This window comes from Melitaea cinxia, chromosome 24, assembly GCF_905220565.1.
Source record: "Melitaea cinxia chromosome 24, ilMelCinx1.1, whole genome shotgun sequence".
Classification (NCBI taxonomy): domain Eukaryota; kingdom Metazoa; phylum Arthropoda; class Insecta; order Lepidoptera; family Nymphalidae; genus Melitaea; species Melitaea cinxia.
Genome location: NC_059417.1, coordinates 4528825 through 4545644, shown reverse-complemented (window position 1 = coordinate 4545644; position 16820 = coordinate 4528825). Strand labels below are relative to the sequence as shown.

The 16820-nt window shown below is 31.5% G+C and overlaps 1 protein-coding gene across 1 annotated transcript in view; it reads right to left on the bottom strand.

Moving 5' to 3' along the window:
- LOC123665503 (inactive dipeptidyl peptidase 10) overlaps positions 1 to 16820 on the bottom strand; it is a gene marked incomplete at its 5' end in the record, with an annotated part of 113933 nt that overhangs the window by 45565 nt on the left and 51548 nt on the right. The window contains 2 exons of the mRNA XM_045599796.1: positions 1191 to 1420; positions 16240 to 16367. Coding sequence (XP_045455752.1) covers positions 1191 to 1420; positions 16240 to 16367 — 358 coding nt within the window. The remainder of the gene's footprint in view (positions 1 to 1190; positions 1421 to 16239; positions 16368 to 16820) is intronic.

Here is a 16820-nt window from a genome sequence, read left to right as displayed (position 1 = left end):
ATGAATGTAGAATGTATGAATGTAGTATGAATTTGGAATTATTTCGTAAAAAAATCAAAATATCATTCGAGGTTATAAAAAAAAAGTTTTTAGAATTCGTTTTTCAAATAATGGAATGGAAACGATTTTTATTTTGCGAGTGTACTTTATGATAGCCTCTTACTGTTTTGTTTTCGTTGTAGAAGTTTCAACTTTACGTGTAAAACGTAAGGTTTATATTAGTGTGTAGGTGTTTTAGAGTAATATGGCCATTATTCACAGCTATACTGAAAATTTGCGGGTAAATCGGAACCGATGAGGACAAGGGTACACAGCTAAAGAGGGTATAGAGATGGAGGACCTGTTGTGGCGATATTGGAAGCTCATTTAGGAATTCCGATTTTCGCATGCATATACCTAATTCATTATCTGCACGTATGATCCTACCAGTGACAAATTTGTATGGTAAATTATAAAAATAATGTTTTTATTTTGTTATTATATATATGCTCTGGGCTTCAATTAAAAAAATTAACTTTTTAACCTTCGTAATGCCTGTGTAACATTAATTCCCCAATTTCAGGCCCATTTAAGGAAAAAGTTCAAGCTGCGTAATTTTAAATGACAGAGGTCAAGTTTTTATTACTATTTTTTACTGCATATTATAACAGGAAAAGGTTCTATTTTCGCCAGTATTTGTTTAATTTGTATTTATGTGCGCTTATTGTTTCGACGATTGTTTAAGGTTATTGAAAAATCTTTGATCTTTATTTAAAATGACTTATGCCATTAGTATGCCATAGAAATCGAGAAAATTCCAATTAAATAATACTTTTTGTTTTTGTACAGTAATTCCGTCGGTATTTCCGAACCTAGTATGCTTTTTTATGAATTTGCATGATATGTATAACGTAACAGAGCTCCATAATCACAGTTAATAATTCTTTGAATACTATTTACACAATATAAATTAATAAGTAAGAATAAAGCTTACAACACCTATAAAAGACTCTCTGAATGTACCTTTAGTACGGGTCAGTCTAACTTTAAAATAGTGAGGACACCGACGCCAAGAAAGATAAGATTAAAAGTGTTTTTTTTTCTGGCGCGAACTTGGGGAGGCGTATGTCCAGCAGTGAACTGCCATAGGCTGAAGTGTGTATCAAAATAAATAAAGGTTTTTTTTACTTTAAATAATTATAAAATATTACCTTCATAAAGCCAATCTGGTATTCCATTAAATATCCTTCCGGGTATACCCGTGTCAGTAACTCTATACCCGGTCGAGGATCTCGGTGCTGGACGGTAGAAGATGTCATTATCCTTTACAGTAATGAGTCCGTGGCCTTTCGGGGTCCACATAGCGAGGTGGAGCAGTGGACCTTCAGTGATAACTCCCCCTCCTACGTCGTCAGGTAACGGCGTTAGAGGGTAGGATTCCCTGAAAAAAATATGTATATTTAAGGATTGTAAAATTTGTTCCTTTCCTAATTTGATAAATATGTCTACGATTTATGTCGTCTCATAAAGTACATCACGAACAAAAACCTCAAATGATACTCCCTCTGGGTTTTATTACATTTTTAATACCACAAAACCGATTTGTCATTGGACAAAAAGCTTAGAACTTAAAATTACTTTACGCCTCAAGTCATTAAAAGCCACATTATTGTGCCTTTTGTCCGAATACTAAGGTTTTTCAATGCGTTACTTAGAATAATTAATAATATTTTAATGAAAACGGTTTGCTATCTTGTTCGTTTGCTTTACCTTAATTGATTTTAAGAAATATTTTTTCTTTAGATTTTAATTAAGAAGCTGTCGACAATTAGATGGTCCTTATTCCAAAGAAAAAAAGTTGCTGTTTATATAGATCGAGATTGTTATTATGTTTGATTTAATTAACATAATTTATATGAAAAAAATTCAAACATTAAAAGTTTTATATATTTTGTTATGTTTTCTCCTATATTAAGTTTCAGAACTGTATTAAGGTGAACCGGATTGAAACGGTTTTGTTACGGCATATGTAGGGCACGTGCTAAAATATGAATATGAGATTACATTAGTTTTGTATGTTAACTTGGTATATGATTAGAAAACGAAATTGTATCGTATGAAAAAAAAAATAATAAAAAAATTAAAAAATAGAGATGCACACAAAATAACTTGACTTTAACAAATTTATTTTTTAATAAAAATAACAATTAATTTGTGTGAATTTCATGTATATTAAAACACTTAACAGTAAGTTGGACCGCGTAGAAATATTGAACATTAACATTTTATCGAGGCACTCAGAAACTTCCACTTCTATACTTTTATAAAGAAGCGGAAGATATTATACCAATAAAAATACTTTATCTAAAGCTGGTTTGAATACAATGTTTTTTTTTTTACGTAACCCATTAAGGGTAAGGAATGTTCTTCAGAAATAACGAAGATTGAGACTAACTCTAAAATTTTATTTCAAGAACGCGGCTTTCTTAACTGATATCTTCTACTCATAATCTTTTTGTCAAAAATCAACTGCATTGATCGACTTCCGCGAATATGAAAAATATTCACGTTAAGAGTACACTAGTTTAGATTGACAAAATGGAGTATTGTTTCTTTAAAAAATACTTACATATAGATAACATAATAACAAATTAGAAAGCTAAGATAAATACATCACATAATTAGCACTATCCCAGGAGAATACAAGAATTTCAAAAAAAAATCAAAAATGAATTCTTTGAAAGAACTCCGGTATATTTTATTATGAAAGCAAAACCTTTCCGAGTTAACCATTTGTGTTTTGAAGTGACCATACCTGACCTATTTTTACGCTTATCTAATAAAAATACCGGCATAATTTTAGCACAAAGTTTTTCAATTTAAATGCACACCTGCAAAGTTCACGATAAACAAACGATTCGACGCGAATGCAGCTCGTTTCGACTGCACTGCATAGTGTTTACATTCATAAATCTTTAATCGAGGCAACCAGGAAATGGTTGACGTAGTTGGAAACGAATAAATAGATGGCCTAATTTCTCACCTTTCGTTTAAAGCTGGCGAATACGTATGCGAGTTAATTTTGCGAATTCTTTGGTTAGTTAGTTTTTATTTATAGTGGCTATTAGCTACCGTTTCCTGCGCTAATGGTCGCGATTTTGATTCTTATAGCATTTGTTTGTAAAGGAAATATTATATATAAGCAATTTTGTTGACATGTAAGTTTTTTAATGATTGGTACTTTTCTAGAATTTTCAATACTATTGGGAGACGATGACTGGCTTTTAGTAATTTACATTGTCTGAGTTTTATTTGTTGTTGTTGTTATGTAAAACCAGATACATTAATATCTATAAAATTAACTATTTATTTTATTTGTTTTACTATCCGTTTAAAAGGTAATTATCAAAAATGTGTATGTGTGTCTATCTCTGTGTCACGACGGGAGTTTGCTTCATAAAGACCTTATATCTTAGGTAGAAAACCGCACAAAGTTACATCACGGACATAATATAAAGTACTATAAATATCATAAATGAGTACATATAATCAAATAAAACTGAACAACATATACTGATCACAGATAAAGAAGCATACAAGAGACATAGAGCATCCTCCTGTTTTGAAGTCAGTATAAAATGGAAACCACATTTTTCAATCTGTAATATTATTTCAAAAAACAATGGTTGTTCAAACGTTACTAGTTTTGCATTCCATTCAAAAAGTTATTTCCGCAGTAATTTCAATCTGCGTTTCCCACCAAAATCACGCGTTAACGGCAAATGTACAGAATAAAGGAAATGTTATGAATATGTTGTTTCGTATCAATGCCAAAATGTTTGTTCGTTTTTTATCCTTTGTTGAAAATTTTGATTAGATTATGTATGCGTTTAATGTATATCTATATATAATTGTTATATATTCTATTTTTTTTTACTTATTTATATACCATCTGTCCATCTGAAAAGCAATATCCCTTTCATTATCAGGTTGTCTGGAAGAGATTGCTTTTTAGCAATAAGATCACCTGGTTGTACAATTTGTTACTATAATTGCTTGTAATGTAATTTTGTTCTTTATTTAAATGTGTAATAAAGTATATTATTATTATTATTATTTTATATGTGGATTTAATTATTAGTACGTGGATGGTTTATTAAATCTTTATGATTATGTCCTTATGTAGTTTATATATGTAAGAAACGAAATGAAAAATTAAATTAGCGATCAAACCCATATAAATGTAATTGAAAAATCTTTATCCAGCCATTGGTTGTAAACCAATAAGGTCAGCCCTGCAATTTTTTAATACCATACTTCACCCTATAACAAAACTCATTTAGTGTTATATTATTATCATGTTTTTTTAATATTTTTTTTTTCGTCACACTTAAGTAAGACTGTAAGAGTACTGTCAAGACAAAAAAAGTCTGGCACCACCCGTAGGGACATGATATATTGTATATGCTGAAAAGACGAAGTAAAAATAGAAAGGATTTTCTGCATATTTATGCATGACTCGGAAAAACTCTGAGGCATATGTGTACACCTATCCATAATAGAGTAGCATGGCGATTGAATTTTCAATATATTTCCTTACTTAAGGAAGTGTCATTACTAGATAGTGTAATAAATGACATTAAAAGATAGTGACGCAGTTAGTTTATCATTGTTACATGGTACAGTACGATGGTGTTCTCTTAAAAAAACCGTCTGCCGCAAAAAGTGACAATTTCAAAATATCAAAAGTCGGCTTTCCTGCAAATAATAATCTTATAATCCTATATATTTTTATTCAGTGTTGTAAAAACGTTTTAAAACGAAGTACGTACTTAAAAACATACCAGTATTTTAGTTCATATTTTTAATTTGTGGCAAATTATCTACTTTTAATTAATATTTGTGTTGCTGTGCTATCTGCGATCACAAAACGTTGATACTACAGATGCTATAGCCTAAATAGGAACGCTCTATCACGCTTGCCTTATCACTCTTGTACTCCTATAGTACTACGAAAAGTACTATAAGATAGTCAGTCAGTCAGTCAGTTCAACCTATTGCAGTCCTTTGCTGGATATAGACCTCCCCAAGGTTGCGCCAGACATCCCGGTTTTCCGCAATCCTCATCCAGCCTACACTGGCAATCGTACGTAGGTCGTCAGTCCAACAGGCAGAAGGACATCCACACTGCGTTTGCCAAGACGCAGTCTCCACTCCAGGATACGTCTGCTCCAACGGCCATCGGTCCTGTGACTAAAATGACCATTCCACTGCCACATCGACTTGCTAATTCTGTGGGCTATGTCAGTTACTTTCATTCTCTCGCGGATAGTCTATAAGATACTTAATAAGGAACCTTAGGATAGAAGCTAGCTTAGATTACCTAAATTCTTACTAAATGCATGTACTATGGTTATCTGGTAGATAATTAGTAGTACCCGGGTGACCGAGCTAAGCTCGGTATTTTTAGTAAATCGTGTTTTTTGGAAATCATAAAGTATAAATACGAATTACATATTGATAAAATATGAATAATATTTTTCGATTTTACCGACATAATAATAAAAAATAAGAACAGTCTATTTAAATAAAAAATAACGAGTGCAATTAGAAAAAGAAAAAGAAAAAATAATTGATCAGGGACATGTGGATTTGAACCATGATCTTCTCGGTTGATCCCGAGCGGCCGATTTCCCACCGAGCTATTTCAACTACATTGACTTCTGCGAAATTTACCTTCGTATTCTAACGATATTTTTTTCAATTCCTAAAAACAGGGATAAAACGACATTTCCTGAAAATGAATCCTAGCTAGATAGATTTATCTCCCCCGAAACCCCCTAAATACTAAATTTTATGAAAATCGTTGGAGCCGTTTCCGAGATTCAGATTCTATATATATATATATACAAGAATTGCTCGTTTAATAGTATAAGATTAAGTCCCTCTTTTCTAATTTGTAGTAGTAACCATACACGTAAACAAAAAAAAAACTTTATTATGGATTTTATAATAACACTGCGACATAAATAATTCATAATTAAGAAACACTTGCATATAAATAAATTTCATTTTTTTACAAAAGAGCCTTAGGAAAATAATTAAAATGTACATAAAAGGGATCAAGAAAGTATAACATTGAACGACTCTTAAACTTGCGTCGTGGAATACAAGAAAATGTGAACCTTTTTTCAAGAGGTACCCGAAAAACATAAATCAAAGAAAAAATGTGAGCCGACGGGAAGCAGGAAGTGGAAAATTTCTTATTTCATACAAATTTTCTTGAACATTCATTCAATTTAATATCATAACTGTACAAGTTTGTAACATATGAATTATTTATCACTTTTGTCGTTAGCTTTAGATTATAACTCTATGTGTCTTTTAAGAAAAAAATTATGGTCCTTAATATATCGTGAGTGTATTGAACTGTCTGTCGGGTTATTATTATAAATATTTTTCAAATGTACCGGAATCCTATGCAGCTCAGTATGTTTGTGAATGAACGATAAGTTTAATATCGTGTCCACTGTCCACTTTTCTGTGCAAATAGTGCCCTGACATGCATCCATGTTTGTACAAGTTCCTTTTAAAATTATCACAAAACTTTTACTCCATTAATTTTTTAACACCTAAAATAGTTCCACACTATGTCACGATAAATTTAAAAACTTAAAGTAACATAAAACTACATTTAAACAACTTTATGTACAATAAGTGTGTTTTGAGAAAAAAAAAAATCTTCAACCTCGGGAGCACGACGCTGAAAGTTTTGATTAACTCGCGCTGTTCTCAGTACGCCCGGCGTGTAGTATCTTACTTTACCGGACAAATGTTTCAAGTTTGTTTTGGAAATTGATAATATAACTTTTAGCCAGAAACGGTAGATAAATATTATTATTAAATTCACAGACGAATATTCACTTTGAAAGAGATGGCTATTACTAGTCATATAATCGCATATTTTTTAAAACAATTTTTGATAGTCATAAACTTGTTCCATCTGTACTGTCTTATATCTTTTATGTTAATATTTTTTTAAATAATTTTTTTTTACCTTTTAATTTGAATCACGAACAAATTTCCTAAAATCATTTTGCAAAATTGCAAAGATAAAAACACAATTACTTTATGCTACAACCCACATGAAGATAAACATCATACGTGATACAATAAACTTAAATTAATATTAAAGTAAAATAAAATAGCTAAATAGAATAAATATAAAACAATCAAAGTTATAATGCAAAAAAAAAAACGAAAGTAACAGAAACTAAGCACGTTTCTGAATTTACATTTTTAAATTGTAATAATATTAAATTAAATGGGTCATTCCTTATAGTTTTAAATTCTTTATTAAATTGAAAAAAATATATAGTCTCATTTATTCTGTATATATATATATATATATATATATATTGATTATTAGACATATGTTAAATAAGTTAAAATTTATGCTAAAATTTCATGGTGAAACAGTACAACCACATGGAAAGTTTAGTGTTATAAATTCATAGTTTTGTAGTTTTACTGGCAGTAAAGTTTATAGCTTCGGTCCTAAGAGACGTACTCGTAATATGATACATTTATTTTTAAATTCCTTAATATATACGATAGTTAAACCGACTTTAATTGAATCCCGTAATTAGTGCGTTCAGACAAGTGAACAAACCAAAGTTGAATAGTACAAGTATAATTAATATAGTAAAATATAAAAGAGTAATGGTACAAAATATTTTTAAATAATAAATTTTATAGACACCAGCAGAATTTAATAAAAAAAGTTTTTGCTCTTCAGTTACGTACTTTGCAAAAGCATCTACCTAAATAAGGCATAAATTGATTTACTTAGTTTCGTTGCCAAATATATCTATTCGTTTCGTGATTGGTGATTCGTGACGGTACACATGGCATACTGACATGTTTCGAAATAAATTTTTTACATAATTATATGCCCTTTACCTTACCAGCAGGGATGCTAAAAGGGAGTTCATACACTGTTCAACATAATACTCTACATACTTCAAAATTCTTATCGTTATTGCCGTTTTAACCTTTGTATGACAAATGGAACATGTAAATTAAAAATCTTAATAGTATTTAAATTCCCATTGTAAATATTCGGCTCTCACACATTAACAACTTTTGTGAAGAAATTGCGCTTGAATACAGTACGAAATCAGCTGTTCAGCAATAAATGCATTATCTCATTAATATTTAAAATGCGAAGAGATGTTTTATACACTTGAAAGAGTAAAGTGAATTTTACTGTCTCTTAATGAATGACGTATATTAAATGAGAATTAATTATGAATTGCGGAAATTCAAACTGAAAGAAATTATTTTTATTTAGTTATTTCATTTGTGACAGTTTAGATTTACAGTGGTTTTAAGGTCTCACAAATCGCTGGAATTTTTAGCGATGTGATTAATGGCTTAAAACGAATACAATGATATGAAGAAAAAAAAAAAACAATTTTCTCACCCATAAACAGAAGAAAATTTTAGGCTATAGTAACTTGATATGTTTCTTAAAAGAAGGCAAGACACATGACAAGGATATCATATTTAAAATTTAATAAATTAAATATTTACAAACTAAGAATTTAAGAAACTTGATCATATTTTTATATTTTATTTTTAGGGCATGAACGGCGTCAGCGCTAATTAAAGTCGCCGCTTGAGCTTCTCTCGTCCCGCATTTTCCTCGGTACTGTTCTACGTGATCTAAAGTCCCTTGAACAACTGTATGAAAGAGGTTATTAGACCGTGGAATTGAACTAAAAGCTTTATTTCTACTACAGAGTTGTCATTTAGTTATCATTAAAAAGAATTATTGTCTAGTGAAGCTATTTTAATGGAATAAAAAGTAGTAGTGATGGTAATAGTTTTGAGTTGTCGTAATCGTAGTCGTAGAGATGTTGGTATTCGGAATAACAAGTTGGTATGTTTATACATATAAACATTAAAGGTTTAAGGTTGATATGTTCGTGATGGTAAAAACAATATGTAGTGTCAATCAAAGTTGTACTTTCAGCCATCGTCAGCATCGTCAGCAATTATAGTGTCCTGTGACAAGGTTGGTTTAAGTTTCTAATACTCTTGTAGAAACAGAACTTCAATTACGAGTTACATTTAGAAATAAATAAAATTGGATTACCAATCAACGCTCTTGACTGATTGAATTTAAACATTTATATTTTAAAGCTTGTAATAAACTGTAGTTAACATAAAAGTTCGTCTTTAGTTTATTTCATTCATTAAATTGAATTAATTTCTCAAGAATTTCAAAGCTTATCTTTCTCGTATGTCCATATATATTTTTTTAATTTTCTGTTTTTAAGGGTTTTCAACCATCTCAAAACCCATCATGTCCTAAGCTATCTTACGTAACAGATTAAATCATAAATCACAATAGTTAAAAAACCATTGACAACCAACGTATGTGCATAATGTTAACAACTTTAAAATATACTAACCGACCCGTGCCCACTTCGTTGGGCGTTAATTATTATTATATTAACCAAATAACATACTTTAAAGAACAAATTTTATAGCACTTAAATAATATGTTGCTCCCGTGTATTTATTATTTTAAATTACAGAACCAAATAACATACTTTAAAGAATTTTTTTATAGCACTTAAATAAATAATATTTTGCTCCAACGCCATCAAAAGTCGAGAAAACGTCGTCGATAGACTAAAATAAGACTAAATTAATAACGTCGAAAGACTAATAATTTTTTACTAATAGCGATAGATGGCGCTAGTTTATTTGCCATTTTGATATTATATTTTAATCTTTTTCTTATTTACTGAATTTCTTGTTCAATCACAATAAAATATAGCCTATGTCCCTCCTGAATAGTGTAGCTTTCTGTTAGTGAAAGAATTTTCATGATCGGATTAGTATTTGTGAAGATTATCGCCTACATACAAAGTTATAAACTTTACCTCTTTATAATATTAGTATAGATTGACAAAAGTCATAAAGATACGAAAATTGTAATAAACCCTTACAAAACGGTCACGACATTGCTTTAGTAAACAGAAGAATGATTAATGTAAACCTTGGCAAGAAAGTTTTTCTTTATGTTGCAACAAATTACAGTGGCATAAGAAAAACTATGTCATTAGTGAGAACTAGAGGCCGTTGTTAATGTCGCCTTGCGTTGTTTTCGTTAATAAGTGGAGTATATATAAGTTGAATAGTCAGTGTGCGCATATATCAACGGCCTCGTTAATTGGCGAATTCTTTGAATTGTAAGTCGTCAGTAAGAGGTTATGAAAAATGTTTGAAATATAACTTTGCGTTAAAAGAAAACAATAAGTATTTTTGGTCATGTGATGTTAATTGAAAAAGGCAAATAAATTCAATTATTTCAATTATAGTTTAATTTTACGTATTTGTATTAAATAAATTCGTATTCCATTCATTATATATCTATGTATTATATCATATAAAATTACCTCCTAATATAATCCATCATATATATTGTATTATATAAATTCCGTTTCATTATAATTTTAATTTCACATATACATTCACATGGGTACCCAATATTTTTAATAATCCCCGTGAAATCTTACGTGGTTTGAATTGGATTCAATTAATTTCGTGCGATAAAGTCTTCAGAGATTTATACGGGTTTTGTAATCTCTTAATGAATAAAGGTAATTAGGCTGTCGAAACACTTAATTAATATCATTGAGCTCCTAAAACCGGGTTTAATTGCTCTCTACTTTCTAACTAAACCTCGCAGTGCCGTATTTCAATATTGTTTAAATTAATTAGTTTAAGATTTAGGATTTCTTCTTTAGAGATTTGTATAAATTTCTTTGCACAAGAAACAGAGGTTCCTTAACAATTTCACTTGTATTACATACTGAACTCAATTGATTAAGCATATAAATTGCTATAGTAAAATTTTCAGTCATTGATCTATCAAAATAAGCTCTGGTCGACTTTATTTGTGGCAATTCTAATTTTTAATTTTTATTTAATTTAATTTACCTAGTCATTTATTATTTAATTGTTTTTTAAACATATTTTTTGTAGATTATACTTTTGTGAATATTATAATAATAATAATATATTATTATACTTTTCACAATGTGTGACAATACTTTACAACTCACAAGTGTATAGAGAAACTTAAGACCTCACTAATCTAGACCATTGTATTAACTCGGATGGACACTTGATCCTAGAGCTCTCAGAGTGAAGGCATAAACGATTAGGTATCAAGAGCTTCATTGATCTTAGTATCGCATGCTAAGTATGATTACTACATCTTACGGATAGGTCTCGATAGGAAATAGTATGTTATATTTGATATAAATTAAAATGTCAAAGTTTAGAAGATTTCAAGGTAGCTATTTACATTATTTTTTAAACAAGATAAATCGGGAAATATTGAAAATCACAAAAAAGATGTGATAAATACAAGTATTTCAATTAAAGTATTGAAAAACTGTATGTTATATGAATATCTTCAGTATCAATTGCAAACTGTTAAATTAACTACAAGAACTTCAAAGAAAACAAATAAAATTATTAAAACACTTTTTCGATATCCACCTTTAACACCAACAACTGCAATTTATATAGAAACAAATATTATAGACCTACGAAAACTTTATGTGTATAATTCTTGTATTTTTGTAAGAAAAGTTATTAGTAAATCCATGCATTCTATTCATTCAATTTGATGTTTATGAAACAAAGCAGTAAACGCAGCACCCGTAGACCAAGCTTACTAGTTCTCCCAAAAACAAGAACTAAATTTGCAAAAAAATAATATTACTTTCGAAGGAGCACAACTTTATAACAAATTACCTTCCTATATAAAAAATGTAAGCTCAGTTAATGGATTTAAGTCTCAACTATCAAAATATATTTTAAAGAATACCCACTTTTATAGTGATTAAAATATATAAAACGACTTAATTATATTCTATTCCGTTAACTAAGTACCTACTTATAAGGCTAATATTTGTATCATAACATTTATTACGTTGTTTTCATGTAAGTGAATTTTTCTTTTTGAGAATAATTTCTTTTAAACTGAATTGTAATTATTTTAAATTGTAGCATTTTTTCTTGTATGAATATAAAAGGTTGTAAAAGTAGACGCTTCAGCCTGTAATATCCCACTACTGGGCATAGGCCTCTTTCCCCATGTAGGAGAAGGATCAGAGCTTAATCCACCACGCTGCTCCAATACGGGTTGGCGGATATATTCCCTACTATGAGTAACGATCGCTATCAGGTGTACATGATAACAACCGGGACCGACGACTTAACGTGCTCTCCGAGGCACGGTGGGGAGACCCACAAGGACTGTACAAACACCCAGACCACGGCAAACACCTGTATGGCCAATACAAATGTTTGTCATGTGTGGGGATCGAACCCGCAACCGCCAGCGCAATAGGTACAATGTATTTTTTTTATGTCACTAGGTCGGCAAACAAGCGTACGGCTCACCTGATGGTAAGCGATTACTGTAGCTTATAGACACATGCAACACCAGAAGCATCGCAAGCGCGTTGTCGACCCAATCGCCATTCCCCCCCAGGAGCTCTGGTCACCTTACTCACCAACAGGAACACAATACTGCTTGAAAGCAGTATTATTTTGCTGTGATCTTCTGTAAAGTCGAGGTACTACCCCAGTCGGGCTGCTCCATATTTTGAGCAGGAAATTCCTGCTGTGCCCTACCTCAGTAAAAATAGACATGTAAGACAATGTAAAAGTAGACATTGAATAAAATAATATATAAAGAAAAAAAACTTTTAAATATAAACGCTTTAACGCATTATTATTTGTAAAGACCACGTACAAAGACTATTTAAACTTTCAACGCTGCAATTATAATGCAGACACAAATCATCATTACGAGTACGACTCTGAGCGGCGCAGATTCGCCACGCAAATTAAAGCTGCTATTAAATCTTGTGCTATTCCGACCACTGACGTTCTGTTTGAAAATAGCTGCATTAACAAGCAGGGACTATTTAAATAAGGCAACGTAAGACAATTTGGTCGTAAGTCATAATTTCGGTCGTAGGTCACGATATGTTAATTTGGACGAAAGTCAAAGTAACAAATTGCGACCGAACTGAATAAATAATATCTTATAAGGTCATTACGCGTATTTGCTTTGTTTTAAAATACGTTATCAAATAAAAAATACATAATGATACTGACTGATGATTTATATATAAATACGTCTATAAATATATATCTATATCTATAATATATATAAAAGCGAAGAGTCACTCACTCATCACGAAATCTCCGAAACTATAACACCTACAAACTTGAAATTTGGCAGGTAAGCTCCTTATAGGACCTAGACATCCGCTATGAACGGATTTTACGAAACTCGAAACCTAAGGGGTAAATCGGGGGTTGGAAGTTTGTATGAAAGTCCTATGTTTTTGAAGTAAGAGACTTGAAATTTAAAATGTATGCCTTATAGATGATGAGAAGGTGTCCAAATAGTGTATCTTTAGAAATCAACTCCCTTTTGGGGTTAAAACGGGGGATGGTAGGTTTACTCACTCATCACGAAATCTCCGAAGCTATAACACCTACAGACTTGAAATTTGGCAGATAGGCTCCTTATAAGGCGTAAACATTCGCTAAGAACGGAAATACGAAATTCAACCCCTAAGGGGGTAAAACAGGGGTTGGAAGTTTGTATTAAAGTCATATGTTTTTGAAGTAAGAGCCTTGAAATTTAAAATTTATGCTCTTTAGATGGTGAGAAGGTGTCCAAATAATGTATCTTTAGAAATCAACTCCTTTTTGGGGTTAAAATGGGGGATCGTAGGTTGACTCCCTCATCATGAAATCTCCGAAACTATAACAGCTACAAACTTGAAATTTGGCAGGTAGGTTCCTTATAGGGCGTAGACATCCGCTAAGAACTAATTTTACGAAACTCGACCCCTACGGGGATAAAACGGGGGTCGGAAATTTGTATGAAAGTCTTATGTTTTTGAAGTAAGAGACTTGAAATGTAAAATATAGAGGTGTCCAAATAATGCATCGTAATCTATATATATATAAAAGAGAAAGGTCAATAACTCGCTCATCACGAGAATTCAAAATCCGCTGGATGGTCTATCCATCCAGGTTGGACAAAGATAAAATTTGGCAGGGAGGTAAATTATAGTTAGCAGACGTTTGGTAAGAACGGATTTTACGATATTCCACCGCTAAGGGGGTTTAATCGGGGTTGATAGTTTGTATGAAACGTATACAGCCTGAAAATAAAACTAAAAATGTGGTGTATAGAGAGGTTTTATAAAAATAACTATTAAATTACACTAAATTGTGCCTTTTAAAAAGTTACTCAGTTTGATAAGCATTTCAAGTGACTGAAATAAAAAATTAATTTGCGTTAAACATCTTAATGGTAATGCGTATCTTCATAACCACGCGGACGTAATCGCGGGCAACAGTTAGTGTATTATAAAACAAAGTTCCCAAGAGTGTATGTGATTGATTCGCTCAAAATCTACTGAACGGATTTTCATGCGGTTTCACCATTGGAAAGAGGGCTCCACCACTGACAAGAGGAAGGTTTACGGAACGGCTAAGCCAATTTTGATGAGAGTTTCACTGGAAGTTTGCTGGGAAAACTTTGTGAGACACTAATGTCAACGCGGGCGAAGCCGCGGGCACAGCTAGTAAATACATAAACGCATAATATGTTTTAGGAAAGAATAGTTATAAATTCGTAAGCAATGACAAATAAAAATTATAAATAGAATTTTAGTAACGCTAGTTTTGTAGTCTTGTTCTAGAAAATTTGCTACCGAAGAAAATGTCATATTAGGTAATTTATTTGTGGCTAGCAATAACTTACTACGTTACATTGTATTGTTATGTGTTATGAGTTTCTAGAATTTAATATATCGACGAAACGAAAATTAATTATTCTGAAAACATTACTTTCCTGTGGAATAAAATGAGATGCGTATTTCGAATATTAATTACAAAATTCCGAAGCACATTTATTTTGAAACGAGTTATATTCTTCGAGCTAATGCGGTGAGTTGTAAAATATGAATAAAAAAATAATTATTGCAAACATAATAAATGAGTAATTTAAAAAAGCATGTTTTGATTTTTAGACTGCGATGTTTGATAGTATTCGATACAGTTGAAATAAAAATAAAAATCTTTCTTTGATCTTCATTTTCAATCTTTTTTTAAAAGCTTTTATTTAACTTGCAATTAATGTATGTACGTTTATTACGGTGGAATCTTACAACTCAATTTTGAAGCATATATCTTTATCCGATTTTGAGATGAAATTTTGTAGACACATCACACAAAGCATGTTTAGCTATGTGACGTCATTGTAAATACAACATAGCGTCCATACCCAAGATGGCGGAGTAGTTATTTTTACTGCGCTGCGCGTATGGGTACTAAATGAAAGGGCTTGCGTAGAATAACTTGAAAAACAAAGTGACGTTACTCTAAATCCAATATGGCGGAATGGTCAAGATGTCAAACTAACTTTTTGCTATTTTCCTACAATACGTATATTAAATGAAAGGGCTCGCTGAGAGTAACTAGAAAAATAAAGTGAAAAAAAGCTTTTAATTTTATATGTTTTTAGTAAAAATTTTAAAGGAAAAGTTTTCTCATTCTTTAATTTTTATCTTATCCATGATAATTTCAGCTAAAAATCCAACTCCTCGCAGTGTGATAAATATAAGTTAATTTTAAGTTGTTTTGTTCTTAAAGTTTGTTTAAGCTATAAAAAACCTTCTTTCCATAGAGATATTGCGATTTGAGGTTTTTTGTTTGTAGTAATTCGCCATTCGAGTTTTAGTCGCGGCTCGGAGAAAAAAATTGTATCAGACATTAAGATGATTATACAGATTCTTGTTGCCTGGTATCCTGTTTATATATATTTTTTTTTTATGTAACTAGATCGGCAAAAAAGCGTACGGCTCACCTGATGGTAAGCAATTGCCGTAGCTTATAGACGTGTGTAACATCAGAAACATCGCAAGCGCGTTGCCGACCTCATTCCCAGTTCTCCCCAGGAGTTTTGGTCACCTTACTCACCAACAGAATCACAACACTGCTTGAAAGCAGTATTATTTAGCTGTGATCTTCTGTAAGGTCGAGGTACTACCCCAGTCGGGTTGCTCCATATTTTGAGCAGGACATTTCCTGCTGTACCCTACCTCAGTACTATAACTAATATATATGTTTGTCACTCACGTGGTAAGTATATCATAGACGGTGTACCGGGCGAGGTAAGAGTACTGGTGTATTTTGTGCAGGGCATGCGCAAGCAGAAGGAACCGACGATCCGCTGACAGCGAGAAGGAGGCTGGTTCTAGTGATCTCTGAAAAAGAAAAACTATGTATATATAACGTATTAACAAATTGAAAATAAATAAATAATAATATGTAACAGCTTAAAAGGAGAATTTCTCAATTCGAATGTATTTAAAAAAATTTAATATCATATCAAAAATCGACTGTTCCATCGGGGATCGAACCTGCATCTCCGAGTGACCGTGTCGGTGCTCTAGCCAATTAAGCTATAGAACGATGTACTCGCTAGATCGAAATTTTTGAAATGATGATATTATATTCGGTCTAAGCGACCGTGGTGCCGTCTATAGTGAGTTTGAGTTTTCATATTACAATGAAAATCTTTGACAGTATAGTTTGACAGTTCTTCGACTGTATTTTTTATGTGTGTTTATACCTGATAAATTTATACTGGTTCTACCCATTTTGAGAATTGTTTTTTTAGTCAATAGCTGGTGCTTGCCGTGTGGTCCTATTTAAAT